The sequence below is a fragment of the Lotus japonicus genome, chromosome 2, assembly GCF_012489685.1.
Source record: "Lotus japonicus ecotype B-129 chromosome 2, LjGifu_v1.2".
NCBI lineage: Eukaryota > Viridiplantae > Streptophyta > Magnoliopsida > Fabales > Fabaceae > Lotus > Lotus japonicus.
The window spans coordinates 12056339-12074328 of record NC_080042.1 but is presented as its reverse complement, the minus strand read 5'-3'; the positions used below and the strand labels follow the sequence as shown (position 1 = coordinate 12074328).

Here is a 17990-nt window from a genome sequence, read left to right as displayed (position 1 = left end):
AAGACTCACAAATAATCACAAATCAAATATAAGCAATACGACTAACAAGAGTATCATCATCCCATAGTTCTAGTTAGCAAACATAAGGTTCAGTTAGACTAACGTCCTCACCATTCACACAACCACCTCAACACCTTGGCCAATCTCGATCATCCGCAGATGAACACACAAGGGGACCACACAGTCAACCCAAGTCACGTGGAGACCACACAGTCAATCCACAAATCTCAAGGAGGCCACACAGTCAATCCTTATCCCATGACTAAATCATGGTTATCACGTGAAGACCACACAGTCGATCCACAAATCTCCCTCGCGTGCAAGTCACCGTTTGTCTCTAACGGCACCATCGTTCTCATGGTCTATAGCCTATAACTAGCACTATAACCACATAATCACTACTTGCAAGCGAATTCACATCTCAAGGTTCAATACTTCATATCATAATTTAGGGTACAATAATCAGTCTTCATGCATAGTATAGTTCTCAAGAGGTTTAGGGTTTTGCCCCGTTCCCCACAAAGATAGTAATTATTCAAACAACTCTCACATGCATCCAAATCAATGCCCAAACCCTAGAGAGTATTAGGGTTTCGGCCAACCTTCATAGCACATCAAATAGTCATGCTTTTCATGTACTAAGTCGTAAAATATCAGCAACATACATCAACTCAAACAAATAAATCAAAGGATAAGAAAAATAGCCTAAACCCTCACAAATTAGGGTTCGGCCGTGGCATGCTTTAGATCTAGGGTTTTCAAAACTTTTAAACATGCTTGATCATGCTTCACATATCAATTTCCAGCAAGCTTTCCAATCATAACCATCAACATATAACTCAATCCAATACATGTTATTACTCATCAATTTAGATTTAGGCATATATGACAAAATTAGCAAGGTTTTGAATGAAATCATCATGGATCATGGCATCACGTGATTTGGCATAGCAAAACAGAAACCTTTTTCACTCTAAACATGCAAGGAAGGATCCCTAATCATACATACAAGTCCCCCGTGTTAAAGATCACCCAAAGCCACAAACTTTCACATAAAATCATGAGATTTCAAGCATGCATTTTCCTATACTTTACCCAAACTAGAATAGCCCTCACCTTGGCCTAAGATTTGAGAAAGAGAAGATGAAGAATGAAGAGATTGGTACTTTTTCCTTGCTCCTTGCTTGAGTGCCTTCTTCTCCCTTGATCTCCTTCTCAAACTTCCTCTTCTTCCCCTTCCTCTCTTTCTCTTTCACAATCTCTCTCTCTCTCTTTCACGATCCCTCTTTCTCTCTTTTCTCTCAAAAGCTCTCTCTTTTCTTGCTGGAATCTCACGTGAAACCCAAGAGTGTGTTTGCCCTTCTGATTCAGTTGTGACAAAGGAAAAAGAAAAGAAAATCCTCCCTCTCTCCCTCACAAAACCGGCAGCTATACTATGGGTTAGGGTTTTCCACCAAATTTTACCCAAGCCCAACTTAATCCAATTAATACCTCTTAATTAAAAAAAATTAAAATAAAAGAAAACCCCCATTTTAATTATAAAAACAAACCCAAACCTTTAGAATTTAAAGGTAAAATTCGGGATAAGCAAACCCTTGCATCAAATCGTGGAAAAACAAGACAGCTTGACCTCTGCTCACTAAAACATGAATAACTCGAGCTACAAAGGTCGGAATGTAATGAAGTAAAAAGGAGAATTTAGATAACAGAGAGCGCTACAATTCTTATGAAGGAAGTTTCTTCATATTAGGTCGTTAAGACCAGTCTAAAAATCATTCAAAATTACGTAATATTCTCAAAACAACTCAATCTTTTTTTTTTGAAAACCAAATCTTATCATATCTCTTAGGTTTTTTTTTAAAAAAAAAGAGATAAAATCCTTATCTTTTAAAAAAAAACTGAAATCAATCAATTAAATCTCTTTCTTTTTTATAAAAAGAAACTCAATCTTTTATTAAAACATACTTATCTTCTCTCAGTTTGTTGCAACTAACTCACAACAAATCAAAATCATACCTCTACATCATAAATCCGGCCTCTAACCCTAATTTCTCATCAACATTCGCCCAACACCCCATCTTGGGGTCAAAACCTCACAAAATTAAACTATTCTCACACACAAATATTATTATTTCATAAAAACAATAATATTTTCACACATTTCATGAAAATTTCACACACATCAATCAAGAAAATCATCAATCATTGAAAATCCATACTAAAATAAATAATAGTAATCATAAAATTAGGGTCTTACAGGAACTAAGAGATTAGTGTTAGTGGTTTAATTAGAAGTTCTACGTAGTTAAGAGATTATCACCTAGAAATCTATGCAAGCACCATCGACAGGTTAGGTATTCATGAGTTAATTAGTCTTTTATAAGAACATTAATGAGGTTGATGAAATCCTACCTCACATTCTGCCTTTTTAACTGCTTTCAATACTTCACAATAAATTTTCTTGAAATTTTGCAATTCTAGAACTTTGTCCGTTTTTAACATCACTTTTTTCACCTCAAACCTTTGTTAATTAGTTTTTTTTAGTAATTTAATAAGTGAAATTAATTTAGAAAACCACAGTTCTTGAGTTTGATATCTTTCATTACTGCATAACGATTATGTACACTTGCCTAAGAATTATCCCATCAAATGACTTATTATGGTCTAACATTTTTACCCAACATTACCTAAAATTTTAGTTAGAAAATTAAAATTTGGGTCAGAGCGTAATTCTTGATCCAATGGGCTTCTAGAAGGGTAAGGAGTCGATCTGGGTCAGTTTGGTGAAGCTTTGGGCAAGGAAATCTCGAAAACGACGAGGCTCTACTTCTCCGGCGAGTTTTTGAACTTGTAACTCGTCGTTTCGACCAATCCATTCAGTTTTAGAGCTACCCATCACCACCATTCTCTTGCTCATAACTTGTAGAGCAAGGCCCTGTGCTCATAACTGCTCTGACGACCCAACCACCGTCCTCATGTAAGAAATTAATGAGTTAGATAAGAACTTGTGTGATGGAATCAAGAATAGAATGGTTCATATGTGTTGAATTAAAGGATTCATAGTTGTTAAGGTGCGAAACCCAATCTCAACAGTTTCGCAATCTGTTTTAACCCATTTTTATTACCGCTTTCTTTTATGTTTACAACGTATATAAAAACAATCAACCGAAACCTTTATTGAATTTAGCTAGAGAACGACATTGTATTTCCAATTCCCCGAGGACGATAAAAACCCTTTGCTATACTATGATTGAATCTTGGAGGATTCGAGAGTGGTTTGGTAAAAATCTTTCAACAAGACCCTCCCAAATGATGCTTTGCTCGCCTTTCAGCGCCATGTTGTTTATAGAACAATGTTTCCTTAGCTTCTTTGGGTTCGCAATGCCCCCAAGTTGGTTCTCAGTACCCAGCCTCTCTAAAAATGCAATTTTTCACTTTAAACTTTGTTTCTTCATGAATTTCATCCCTGCATCAATATTTCAAGTTAAATACATGAAATAGATATTATTCACACTATTTAAGACTAAGATTAAGGATTTACTAAATTAATTATTTTGGGGATAAAATAAGATTAAAGCAAGCATATAGGTCATATTAGTGGCTACAAAGATATCAAAATATACATAAAAATGCAATCATCAAACCGTAAGAGAAGTAGAAGAAATGCATGCCCACATCCAGTTTAGCCATTTCTTTCAAAGTTCATTTATGTTATTAGATCAATAACGAACCTCAATTCCACGTTGTCATATGCCTGACAAAATCCACCTTGAGAAGAAATCCACCACACACATTTTCCTTCAAGAGGTCTACCATTTCATTGGCAGTAAAAATGGAGTTCGCAATTTGTCTTCATTTTGTGAAGGAAAGTTGGTTTTCTGTTGTCAACCTTGACATGACCTACTATAACCTTGCAGCAAACACCTTTGCTATCAATAACGTGCCCAATCAAATGGATTGGACTAGGGAAGGCAATGGGTAGGATCTGGGTAGGGTACTATAGTACCCATTCCCGTATCAAAAGATACTCGTACCCGTTCCCATACCCGCGTGGGTAGCAATTTGAATACTCATCCCCGTACCCTCTGGATACCTATATGCCCGTACCCGTGCCCATTACCCACAATTTAGTTAACAAATATTTAATTTTCATTCTCCAAAAGAAAATAATATATAACTACTATTATAAAATAAAGAGCATGAATTAAAAATACAAAAGACTATCCAAATATTTAATAAGTAAAACCATTCATTCTTAAAAGAGTAACTTAGAAACTTATAACTTTAATTTAGTTTGTTGATATATATATATATATTTCAAAGTGTGTATATATAATAAAAATAATTAATAAAGTGTGCGGGTATGGGGCGGGTTGGGTACTATACTACCCATACCGCACCCGTATCCACTAATTTTTACGGGTAATTACCCATACCCAACCTCATACCCATCTAACGGGTTTTTACCCTACTCATTATGGGTATTTTAAGCGGGTACTCAATGGGTCCGAGACCCATTGCCATCCCTAGATTGGACTGACATCCGCCCCTGACTCGGGGCACCAACCTTTGGAAATAGAGATATGACTATTGCATTTAGTTTCTTAACTAGTTTTCCAGAAGCTTGAAATTTTGCGAACAGTTTAGTTATGTCTTCGCATATCGATTACCATAAATGCTTGAAGAAATTCCTATTGCACACAATAGGTCTAGGGGCTTTGTTAGTCCAACCTTCAACCTTAAAGTTATCCCATAAGCCCCCAAAATTTGTATTCACTTTTGTCTCAATTCTGGAATTGATCCTTCATCCACCAACCTTTGCCATTATCACTTTCAATTTTTCTTGAAGCACCTTAATTTTTACCCTTGTGTTCGAACTTGAGTATCTTTTCCATTCTCTTATCTGGCATTTTCACCCCTTCAATTTCCATTGCAGAGTTCCACCATAATTTTACCAGCTGTTCAAAATCTTTATCTAACAACCAATTATTCTAGAAGAGAAATTGTTTGGGACCAAAATTTTCAGTCGTCATGCATATGATATTGCCCTATGGTAAGAAAGCACCCAAATTTTAGCCCTTTGATTAATCCTTTCAAAGTTGTTTAATGTTTCTTCATTAATAAGCCAGCTATCAATATGTGTATTAGACATGTATACTTGAGTGTCCGACTAGCCGAGCTCAATCCCTGACATTTTTCGTGAACAATGATAAATAGCCATCCCTCTTAACTTGATTTGCATTTTACTTCATTTTTTTAATCTTAAAAATAATAATTAAGATTATCATCATTGTAATTTTTTTGGTTGACTAAATAGCGTTTTTAAATTGATAAAATTTATAGCAGCCGGCGGCTTTCTTTTAAAAATGAAAAATCGCAATAAAGACACTAAAAAAGTGAAGGTTTGCTGCTACTTGATAGGCTTTCACGTTACTTACCCGCATGCCAAAGAACTGGCAATGTATTGAATTAAAAATGAAAATGAGTGCTTGATCCTTAATTAATATTGAATTAAGTTTTGTTCTAGGAAGTAAAGAGATAGGATGAGCGGTATGATTAAAAGATGAGATAGATAAAAAATGAAAGTGAAAATGAAATGAGAATGTGAATGAATTATAATTAATTACTATTCATGCGACGGATTGAAAGAACCGAACATGAGTTGAATAACTGATGATACAATGCATGAAAATTTGTAATCATATTCTCATTTCTTTTCAAAAATAGAAATACATTACTTATTATAAGTAAACTCTAAATTTTTAAAAAGGTACCAGTTTTGTTTCTTGCATATGGAAATACTCCGCTTGAAGAACTAGCCTAATCCGGACGTCAATGTTCCCAATCGTGAATGGATACATGGGTTTCGTCTATCGTGTGTCAGTTTGAAACTGACACACGGTGCTTCAGTTTTATATCATCCATAGGATATATTACTAAATAAATCAAGGGCTCAGATTTACTCATATTTAATTTCAAAAATTAAAGATTTACTCAAATTAAAATATGCATTTACGATAATGCCCATTTCACTATCTTCTTCCCCTTCCCTGGTGTTTGAACCGGACAACTCTCTTTCCTCCGGCGAACCACCACTGGATTTTATCCTAACAGAAGAAGAATCTAACCCATGACTACAAAATAGAAGAAACAAGCCCAAATGCTCTGTTTTTTATCCTAACAGAAGAAGAATCAAGAAGTAACATCAAGACTTGAGCTGCTAAGTCCCGGCCTGTAGCATATGTTGAATGTGAATCAAATCGGAGGGATTCCTACCATAGAACAAAGGGAGTTGCTAGATCCACTCCATATTTTGCTAGAGAATCAGAAAGAATGATTTTTTATGGAGTGAATCTTTGTGTGTAGATGGAAAAATTGGATCTTGATGGTTCTCCAACACCACTGCATCTCTCTCTTCCTTTCTATCATGGTTGCGCTCCGGCGATCTTCCACCGCTCATCTCCATTGCAGCGTTCTTCCTAGCAGAGGTCAGGCTTCAAATCGAATCTGTGAAAGATCTCCATGCCACAAAGGGTAAAATGGCTAGGTTGGAGTGCAAAAGAGAAGGAGAAGGTGAGAGGATCATGGAAGGAGGAAAGGTCGGAGGAGGTTGTGGAGGGGCGGAGTTCGTTGTAGCGGCGGTTAACCACCAAGGCTAAATCTCATATCTGGAAAGGATCAACCTTTTGAAGCTTGTTTGAGTTTGTGAATCTCAGAAAGGCTCAACCATAAGAGATATTGCGAGGGACAGAGCCTAATTTGGTGGTGCCGGTGAGGAATACGGCGGCGCCGGCGAGAATGACGGCGGCGCGGTGAGGAGTCTGGGTGAAAACTAGGGTTTGGGAGTTTGGTTAAGTAATCAGAAGGTGGAAGATGGAAGAGATTAAAGAAGGGTTATTTCTGGAAAATCAGTATTATTAAGAGGTTATTTTAGTACTTTCACGTTTTTTTTTTTTGTGAAGTATGGTGCTTCACTTACAAACAGACTCACGGTAGACGCAGCCGGATACATGTCTTGGAAGAACGAAAAAGAAAAAAAGAGAAAAAACCAAACCAGCATTGTCTTCATGGTCAATGACCAAATTAATCTCTTACTCATCACCTCCACCTCTGGTGTGAATCCACCACAAAAGATTAGTCAAAGAGTTTCCATCATCAAAACCATTCAACCTTCTTATCTTCTCCAATGCACCTTCATTATCATAAACTCCTTGCAATGCATACAAAAACCCTTTCCATCCTTCTCCAGTACCATCACTTATTGCAGGCAATGTCCACTCTACAAGATCCTTCACATACTCAACATCTGAAAACAGAATTTCAGAAATAGGAAGCACAGGCAACAGCTGAATCCCAAGCCTACACTCTCTCCTCTCAGCAGAAGCAAACCACAGTCCACTATCTCTCTTATTAGACCACAAAACACCCACCACCCTATTCTCTCTTGTAAACTCCTCTTCATACAAATTCCCTCCCTCTTTCACATGCCACCACATTTGAGTTGCAAGAATCTCAAATGCTGTGAGTGTTGATCCAATTGCAACTAGGTTAGCATCACCATAAGCCATTCCCATCAATGCTGCAGAGTAATATGCACCTACAGCTTCACTTGTACTCTCTTGATTTCTTCCATCGTTGAACTCGGTCAAACCAGCAGCCCAAGAGTGAAGTTTGTAAAAATCAAAACACCTTAAACGCGTGTAATTTGAGTTTGATCTTGTGCTTAAGTTCATGAAATCTTCCATTATTGAATAGGCTTGTGCTTTATATTTCCGACCCCAAGCTGGATCTATTTTGGCAAGCACTGCAATTGCATAGAGGAAGTACCCTAAATGAAAATGGTGATCATTGTAAATTCCAAATCCAAAATCACCACCTGTATCAGTAGAACCTAGTTTGGTTATAATTCCACCCCATTTCCCATCATATAGAAATCCATTCCCATTGTAAGTTCCCTCCAACCAAGGCTCAATGGTTTCCTTCAAAAATTTCACAACCTTTGGAATCACTTCATAGAAGAAAACCTCTTCAGCTATCAATGCAAGCCTTGCTGCCCTTGCAATCAATTTCCCATAAAAGTAAGAATTTGTTTGTGTTATTCCTGATGAATTAAGACCATCAACATCTTTCAAAAGTGCTGAAACAATTTCGTCACGCGATTCTTCTTTCACGCCCTTTGTAGAATGCCATGTTACAGAAACAGGATCTGCTTCCAAAAGCCATGAATCACCAACAACACCAACTAGCTCCCCATCAATGCTATTATACTTGAAATCATCAAGAACAGTGACACCATGTTTTGATAAAAGATTAACATGAAGAGGGTGTGCTAATAGCAGCAAATCCCCCCCTGAACCTTCCTTCTCCCACTTATACTCCATAAAGAAGGGTTCTCTGAGCACAGCATCACCTGAAACAGGGTAACAAGAACTGTACTTGTCAAGAATAGCTTCGTATTTCGTATCAGAGTCCGGCCATAGAGCTAATCGGATTATGCCAGAAAAACTCCTCTCAGAAGTGATTTCAGAGGTGTCTCTGCCTCTGGTTAAAAAGATCGGGGAAGAAGCATATATGATCCATGTTTGGCTATTGTTAAGGGTAAAACTATACTTGGTGAGCGATGGATCCAATGGAGTCACAAAGAGAATGGCATGGATTGTTGAGATGGATATATGGGTTGGTTCAGTCACACGAACAGTCACATAGGGGCTTCCCCTGACAAGGGGAAAGCTCATATTTGAAGAAGGCATATCCACTGTGACACTGAGATCAGTATAGGATGAGATTGTGTGTTTTTTATTGGAGCTTTGTTTGATTTTGTTGTCAGCGGAAGTGATGGTGAGATCAGGGTTGAAGGCTTGGTATATGACAGCAGAGTTTGCAGAGCGTGAAGGGTATGAGATGGAAAGAGAACTGTTTGAGGGTTTGATGAGATAAGGGTGAATATACTCTTGGTTGTCACCATTGTTGAGGACCCAGTTTTGGAAGAAAGAGTTTGTGGGGAGTGGTGAGACAAGGTTTTGGGAGAAGAAGGTTGAGGGGTCAGGGAGAACTGTGGAGTGGGCTTGAGGGAATGTGAAAGGTGTGTCCTTTTTGTTGTTAGGCATTGTTGCAGACTTGCAGCTAAGGAAAGTTGCAATGGCCTGTGATTATGGTTGTGAATGCTTGAATGGTGATTGTGATGGTGATGAATTGTGAGTTTTATAGAGTTTGATGGTGTGTCGTGAGTACAATGATCACCAATATTGTGAGTTGTGTTTTCAATATTGGCAACTACTGTACAACTTGGTTAAATTATCAATTTGTCTAGAGTACGATAGTGGGCAAAGGTTTTGTATTTTTGGTATATTTATGATATTTCTCTTTTAATTTCTTCATTATCTTAGTAGATGTAATTGTATGTAGAGTGTCAATCAAACATAATTCTTATCTCACTAATAAAATTAATATTACAAAAAAATAAATTTAAAATAACCATATAGGTATGTAACTACTTTTTTTTGAAAGAAGGTATGTAACTACTAACTACCACGTGAAATGTGTAAATTAGGTGACATTAGGTTGTTCTAAGGTAACCATAAATCTTGAGTTTAAGTCTACGGTAATGCATAGCTGAGTTAAATATTTGATATTGAGATATTTGTTGTTTATAGTAGTCTTACCTAACTCAAACAATATTGTCGCAGTGAAAAATAAATGCGGTAAAAAACTAACTGCATCCTAGTTCCCTAATAGTGTCATGTTATGTTCTATTAATGAAGTTGTATCATATCAATTAAAAACTCCAACATAAGGTTATAAATGTCCCAACAATTGATTTTTTTACTTACGTGACATTATTTTCATTAATTGGAATCTCAATGAGACACCATCCAGGGGAAAGAGGATCTAGATTATTTCTACCCCTCTCTTGTTTTATTTAATTCTCATAATAAGATTTTATTGTAGAAATAAAAAAATTGAAATTAGATCCTGATAAATTGTTGGATGGTTGACTACTTGGCTTTAAATTATTGGGATTGCCAACTAGATTTTAGCACAAGTTGAGGAGAAGCACTGTTTTTTAGTGGATAACGAATTTAATTAATTGAATAACTTTAGGGGGATGCACTCAGACAGAAGGATGAGTGGGAGTAAAGACTAAAGGGGACTGAAATATTTATTGAAGTTTAAGGATAATGATCTAGAATTTTTTTTTTTGAAAGTTATCTAGAAATTAAAATTACGCGAATGTGACCACGTTAAGAAATAAAACCAAGGTTTCTCAATGAGAACACATATACATAGGTTTCCAACATCTAACAATGTCATATATGCAGTGAAGTGGAAAGATGGATCATGATAAACACAAGTATAAGTGACATAAATACGAAACGGTGTCGGTAATTGAATTAAGACAAAAAGAAAATAATTACAATCTATAAAATTAGAGGTGACGCACTGTACTATATATTAAAAGTTTAGCATAATGTAATTCTGCACCGTTTGATTATGTTAAGTTTTTTTTTTTTTAATTGATGGGTAATCTGCATGTGTACATATTTCGCCCAATTTTAATTTATCGAACCATAGGGATTGTGAGTGAAAATTCTAGTTTAAGTTTTGAATTTGAAGTTTTGTTTTATTGTGACAAACTTTTTTCGAAGTAGTACTGATAAAATATAAGAAAACAGATATTGAAAATGCTTTAGGTTCTTCCTCAACTAAGTCAGTTTAAGAAAACCAAACCAAAACCTATGAAGTCTAAATATCTTCTTGATACTCTAATCTAATAAACTACCTATCGAGGCCACACATAGGTAATACTCTCAAATCAAAGGATAAGACCAATTTCTTACGTACTTAAACAATTGTTTGTGGCTTTAAGTTTTCAATATTCAGATCAACAAACCTCAACCCCTTCATTATTTCTAGAAGAAAGCATAGAAGGGGTCCCAAATCAGTTCCCTAATCCACAACTTAACTTCTGTCCTCATTGTAGAAAAACATAAAGCAAGCATGCATTCAAGCTTAGATTGAAATTTAGAAAATGGGATTCAAGAATAGATTCATAAACATATGCAATAGAAACTGGAATTATAACTTAAACATAAGAAGTCTTACAAAAAAATCAAAGCATAAGAGAGATTTAGCCAAGCATGACTATAACCTTGTCATGCTTGGCTAAGAACCTTGATTACAAGCCTAGAAACCCTCTCACAATCACCAAGAAGCACTTATCCTTCTGAGTTTTACAAAGTACAAAGGATAAAAACTAAAACAACTCAATCTAGTATTTATAACAGCTTTCAGACACACCACTTGGCGCTCGAGCGCCAATTACATGAGCTACTGGACCTGTAACACCCCAACTTTTGGCGGTCATAATTAGTAACCTATTAAATAAAATGAAATGATTTTACAAAAGAATTTACAAATAAGGGTATATTTTTTTTATTTGTTTTCTAAAACATTTTCAAAACCTGATATGCATATACTTGCCCAAACCCATACATCCGGCCTTAACAAGGCAAGCACTCGTGAGTGACGACGGATGTTCTATACATGTAATATACAATAACGTAATGCATTAACAGACAACAAGGTTCAGAATGCGATAACACCCTAAGTCCAATATACTTCCTACAATCCCCGCACTGGAGAGTTGTAGAAGAGCAATGTATCGGAACCTACCCAAAACCAAAGTAAGTTATACAACCATCCCTATAAGCTTTAACCAATAACATTAAGCTTCTCTACCCAAGGCTCTAGCCTTACATCTAACTATTACTTCTACCAGTCTTCGGTTTGTTCACTCACTCCAAGGAAGTCTCATCGTCAATCAGTCCAATCACCTTCTTGCAGCAATCAACAGCTCCTCGGAGACACACCTGTTAGGGCCTGGCAGTTTGCCGACCGCCCAAACACAAACAAAGCAAACAAGGCAGAAAGGGTCAACTTCCTAGAGTAATGTAATATAAGTCCTAGCTTGATTTAGCATAGTTAAGTAGCGTGTGAATAATAATTAGACACAACATAAGTCAATCTCTATCCTTTGAACGTCAAGTCATCAATCCATCACTCGCCGTCTAAGCATAGATGTATCTTCATTTCCTTGCCAGGGCAGCATCACGTCTCACTAATGGAAACGCACGACTCAGCGGTCAATCATCTAGCACGATGAACTCTATACTCTCTAATCAACAAGCAGATAACAGGATCAAGGACTAGCCCCTTAATCGATCCAAGTAATATGAGTTAAGGTCTAACCTCTTAAGCAAATAACAATTAGTATGACTAAGGTCAATCCTCTAAATCAACTAACACATAATAGAATTAAGGTCCAACCACTTTAATCCAAGGACAAATAATATGATTAAGGTCCAACCACTTTAATCAAATAGCAAAAATAGGATTAAGGTCCAACCACTTTAATCCACAAGCAAATAATAGGATTAAGGTCCATCCTCTTTAATCCATAAGCAAATAATAGGATTAAGGTCCATCCTCTTTAATCCAATAACGAATAATATGATTAAGGTCATACCCCTTAATCAAGAGTAATTAATAGGATTAAGGTCCAGCCACTTTAATCCAGGGGTAAACAATACGATTAAGGTCCATCCTCTCTAATCGATGGATAAATAATATGATTAAAGACAAACCTCTTAATCAAAGAATAATTAATAGGATTAAGGACAAGCCTCTTAATCAAGTCATGCAGGTATGCAAGAGCTAGCAAATCACGATTCGTCCTCACCCGGATACGTGTCTAGCTATGATTCATGTCTCTATCATTTTTCCCTAAGGTAAACGTCGGTCCTTTGACCAATCACTTCACAACAAGGAGTAGCACCTGCACTGAATGGCGGTTCTACTCATAACGGCTCCTCTTCATGATGTTCACAACTCAAATCATTATCTTTCCTTGAACCTCGAATCTTCGACCCTTCCCATTTTCGAGCTCATTTCATATCCTAAATTTTCCTCAAAATGGGTTATCTTCATTATTCAAAGTGTTCTATTTTGAGTTAATTCATTATGGAATTTATTCTCAAATCAAGTCTTATGCATTCATTTATTTCAAAGTCTAACAGATTAAAGATCCCCATGTCCTTGTTTAGGCGAAAGCCTCGATCCTTCATGTCAACAGTAGCACAGTCCTTCCGACAGATTCTACTTGCTAACTCTCATAACACTCCGCATTCAAAGTCGATATACCCATAAGGTTTGGGCATAAAACAGATTCATGCACTTTGCCAATTTAGAGCAATAGAACATGTCTATCCACTATAAAACAATAAGACGGAAACCAGTAAACGGCCGAAGCCTCCAGAAAACGGAGACGCACGCCTCCAGAAAACGGAGACGCACGCCTCATAAATCATTTTCCCAGTCCAGTACAACAGTCATAATCAAAAGCAATAAACAGGTTGAAGTTAGCGATGCCTAAATCATATAGCTAATAACTATGAGAGTTGCCTTTACCTTGGGTTATTCTTCTCTATCCTGAAACTTCACAGCTTGTTCTGAATCTTCCTTCCTTAGCTCAACTCGATCCAAACCTTAAGCAAAATATTCATGCTTAGTCGCTAAGAAACAATTCGATCTAAAAATGCTCACTAACGTCGGAAAAAGCTTCCTAAACTTCAGAGTTAGACACGTAGGCAAGAATGGAAGAGTTACCCCAAATGGGTGAGTTTGACTCTACTCAAGTTTTACACATAAGCACTTAGCACATAATAAAGTAAGGTTCTGACTCCATCTTAAAACACAAATCATATCATCATATTCATGGAATAAACCTAGTCATGTTCCTAGTACATGCTTAACCATTTAGCTTGCCTAGAACATAAGAAAACACTTGGACACATTTCACATATTCAAGTTTAGACTCAACCCAACAAATAACCAAATACTAGCAACTCATTTTAGCATATAATTTCATCTTCATTTTTACGCATGTCATCACCGAAACATGGTAAACAACAACAATAAATAGCAACAGTAAAACAACAACAACAGTTACAACAAAACAACAACAAAAACAACAATTACAGCAGATCAGCAATAGGAATTACAGCAAAAACAGAAACAGTGACATCAACAATAAAAACTGAACCGCAACAGCAATTACAGCAAAAACAGAAACAGTACAGCAATATTAAAAACAGAACAGCAACAGCAGCACTTAAAACAGAACAGAAACAACAAAAATTAAACAGTAAAGTGCCATTTACTTTCTCATTAATGTACAATTCATGCAACTTGATTATGCTTCAAACCTGGACAGGTCTCTATAATTTTTCCCAAAGCTTCACCTCATTTTTAAATCACCATGCTTATAATTGAATCTAAATTTCTCATCATGGATTCCATTATGCCCTAAAATGCACTTACTTAAGAAACAAGTAGCACTTAGCATACCCAATCATTTAAACACAAAATCAACCTCAAGCTTACTCCAAAACATATCCTAAAAACATGCATCAATTGATTCAATTCTAATCTTCAAAGGAGGAATTTTCCTCCCCTCAACACACAAACAAGCTCACGGCCCCCCTCCAAAAATAGGGTAATCCAACTTCTCTTTTGAATCTAATTAATTCTTAGGCATATTTATACACTAACTAGGATAGGAAAACCATTCAAACACTCATACAACTTCATTTGTGAATTAACATTTTACCATGCCCAATTGAAACCTAAAAATCCAAAGTTGATGTTTTCTCAAAATTGATTGTACATAGCTCATTCTCACACATATACTAACGAGTAATGTGAATACATTTAGCATGGGTATGACTCTAACCCAATTCAAGTTAACATTGGAGCCAAAAATGGGTTTTTAGAGCAAATTCATCACAATCATCAACAACTTCAATCACATATGAAAATAAGCTACCAATATGATCATTAGAGCGTGCATAGAAGCTAAATGAAACAAGAATTTAAGCTAAACATGCCTCAAACTCAAAACCACGAAAATAGGGTTCAAAAGCTTGACGAAAAATAGACTCCAATAGATGAAATGGAAGCTAAGAGAGTGAAGAGGAGGTTGTTACCTTTCAAAGCCCTCAAGAACCACAAGATTTGAGCAAGAAATGAGCAAGTTGTGAGCGAATTCTTCTCCCTTTCTTTCTCTCGAGGAACCCACGGCCAAGAGGAGAAAATGAGAAAGAAAATTTGATTTTCTCCTTTTATAGGAGAGAGGAAATGAGAAAAAGAAAGATTTATCGGGTTCGGCCGTCTTAGTAATTTCATCTTATGATATTAAGTAAGTATTTGGCGACAGAATTCCAGAACTTATTTCGAGCCTCTTTTAATTTGAGAAAACTATTCAAACGTAGTGTGGGTCAAGATACGCCGCAAAACTACTTTTTGCAATTGACGTCGGATAAAGAAACTTCATTCTAGAAAAAGATCACAAACGTTGAGAGAAATAAGGTTACGCGGATGGAAACTTCGTTAGAAGCTCCGAATAGAAAAACTCTTCATTCAGGGTCTAAATTAAAGTCCCCGGGAAGATAAAGTCTAGTTTCGACGGACTTCCGGAAAGCAAAACCTATCGTGTGTACAGCCTATAGTTTCACATCGGAACACTGGTCATGGGAAAAATACTAAGAGAGTCTTATTTTTCCTTCAACTCTAAAATTCTCTTAAATAGTGCTCTAGGAGCGGAAATAGCATATTTCGGACACTCTCGACCTCAGTCGGGTATGAAAATTACTCGTGCTATCACTTAGACTGACTACAGTACTATCCTTAGTCATTTTATGAACTTTCTTCTTCATTAAGTTATCCAATTTGTCAAACACTTGTTCAAGTTCCTCTCACGCTTACACGGTAACCTAGGCGTGAGTCGGAAATTAACTAATTATTATAATTCAAAAAAATGTGGGTCTTACAGGACCAATTGGCGCTCGAGCATCAATTAATTGGCGCTCGAGCGCCAATTGTCATAGACAGCCACTCTTAAGCTTCCTTTAGTTACAACTTCAAACAACCTTCATTACTCCCTGCATCTTCAGTTTTGCACTTAATACCTTATTGAAAACACACTTGAAAAATATCTTAAGTTCACCCACAATATTAACAAATGGACCCAAAACTAATGACAATTAACAAAAGACCCAAAACTCTACTAAAATTGGAAAAAGGTCCTTGAAGAACCACTAAATTACCTAACAAATGCAAATGCACAAATAAAATGAAATATGCATGAAAAAACATGAAACACGACATGAGATAAAGAAAAATGCTAAAAAGAAGCAGAGAAAATACCCTAAAAACTAAGACAAAACCCGGGTCATCAGCAATGGACAAAGTCTTACTAAAAACAAATTCCAAATGGGTAGGGCAGTGTAGTACAAGGAAAGTGGATCTTAAACCACTGAAGAAACAACATATTACGGGTTGAAATGAACTTAACTAAATAGAGAGCCCACATTCCTAGTTCTACCGCATCTGCCCAACTAGCAACCCGAAGGCGGAAAGACCAAGGAGGTGTTGAAAGGTGCCTCATACACCTTGTAAGACCCTAGTTTTTAGTTACAGATTAAATAATTAGTTTCCTATTCACGCTTAGGTTTCGATGTATCGTGAAAGGAACCTGAACAAGTGTTTGCAGAACTGTAAGACTTAATGAAGGAGAAAATTCAGAAAATTACTAAGGATCGTACTATAGTCAATCCAAGTTATACCACGAGCCTTTTCCAATTTCGCCTTAAGGCTAATTTCCGCTCTTAAAGCACTGTTTAAGCGAAATTCAAAATCTTTAGAAAAATAAGAATCTCTCTTCCCATGACCAGTGTTTCGATATGGAACCCTGGACTGTACGCACGATGGGTTTCACTTCTCGGATGTCCGATGAAGCTAAACTCTATCTTAGAGACAATAAGCCCTGAATGAAGACTTTTTCTATTCGGAGCTTCTAACGAAGTTTCTATCCGCGTGGATCTTATTTCCTTCGACGATTGCAACCTTTCTTTAGAAGGAATTTTCTTCATCCGACGTCAGCTGCAAAAAGTATTTTTTCGGGTTAAATTGATTCATACCGCTTTTGGATCGTTTACTTCAAATCCAAGGAACCTGTTTTGAGTTCTGGATTTATGTCGTCATAAACTCACTTAGAATCCATAGAGGAATGTACAGGAAAAATCAGAATCGTGAAATATTCATTTTACCACGTTTTCTCTCTCCTATAATTAGAAAAAAATCAAAATATCTTCACCATTTCCATCACCCAACCCGCGAGCTTGAGAGGATAAGAGGGAGAGGAAGATTTTCGCTGTTTCTTGACCGATCGTCGTGCTGTCAGTTGCTACGGATCGACATCGAGGTATTCATCCTACTTCTTACCTTTGATCGTCTTTTCTATCGCTTTTCTCAATCTCTTTATGTGCTCAAATTTTTGAGCTTTTTGTAAAATTTTCCAAATAACTCGATTTCTTTTTCAAAACTTCATCCCTACCATTTATACGTCTTAACTACTCCGCCGATGTCCGCCGATTCTCGCCGGATCGTCGCACATATGGAAAATAGACCAAAAACCAAGGTTATTAAAACCGAACCGATGATCAAACCGGTGAGGGCACCAGTTCACGGTTCATTGGTTCAACCGGTTTTACCGCTATCAATTAATTAATATTATTTTGAAATAAATATATAAATAAAAGGTAATAATATTGAATAAAAATGAAAAATATCAAACTAAAAATGAAAATGAAAATCACACAACATATTCAGAATTACATTAGTATTCTATTACACCATTTTATATCCAAGGCAGCAGTAGGTAACTGCAAAATACCAAAAGTTGGAAATGAGAATACGCAAGATAGAGAAAATGGTGGAAAGTTTAAAAGACTAAAAGGAAAAGGTTCAAAAAAAAGGTGAAGCATAGTTTTAAAACTCGGACTGGACCTGGACCGGCCGGTCCGACCGGAACTCGGTCCTAAGGCCGGTCCGGTCGCAGGTTCAGATCGGTTGTGTCATCAAACCGGTCAAAC

The 17990-nt window shown here is 36.5% G+C and overlaps 1 protein-coding gene and 1 long non-coding RNA gene across 2 annotated transcripts; both read right to left on the bottom strand.

Moving 5' to 3' along the window:
- Positions 1 to 6894: 6894 nt before the first annotated feature.
- Positions 6895 to 9190, bottom strand: LOC130737596 (glucan endo-1,3-beta-D-glucosidase ARB_01444-like). Its single transcript, XM_057589408.1, has one exon. It carries the CDS (start codon positions 9105 to 9107, stop codon positions 7092 to 7094), a length of 2016 nt encoding a protein of 671 aa, XP_057445391.1. The 5' UTR covers positions 9108 to 9190; the 3' UTR covers positions 6895 to 7091.
- A 1857-nt stretch (positions 9191 to 11047) lies between these two features.
- On the bottom strand, positions 11048 to 15143 carry LOC130737595 (uncharacterized). Its single transcript, XR_009018803.1, has 3 exons — positions 15045 to 15143; positions 13468 to 13544; positions 11048 to 11880 (listed from the first exon to the last, which is right to left on the bottom strand). It is a non-coding gene; the product is annotated as an uncharacterized LOC130737595 (long non-coding RNA).
- Positions 15144 to 17990: the final 2847 nt, after the last annotated feature.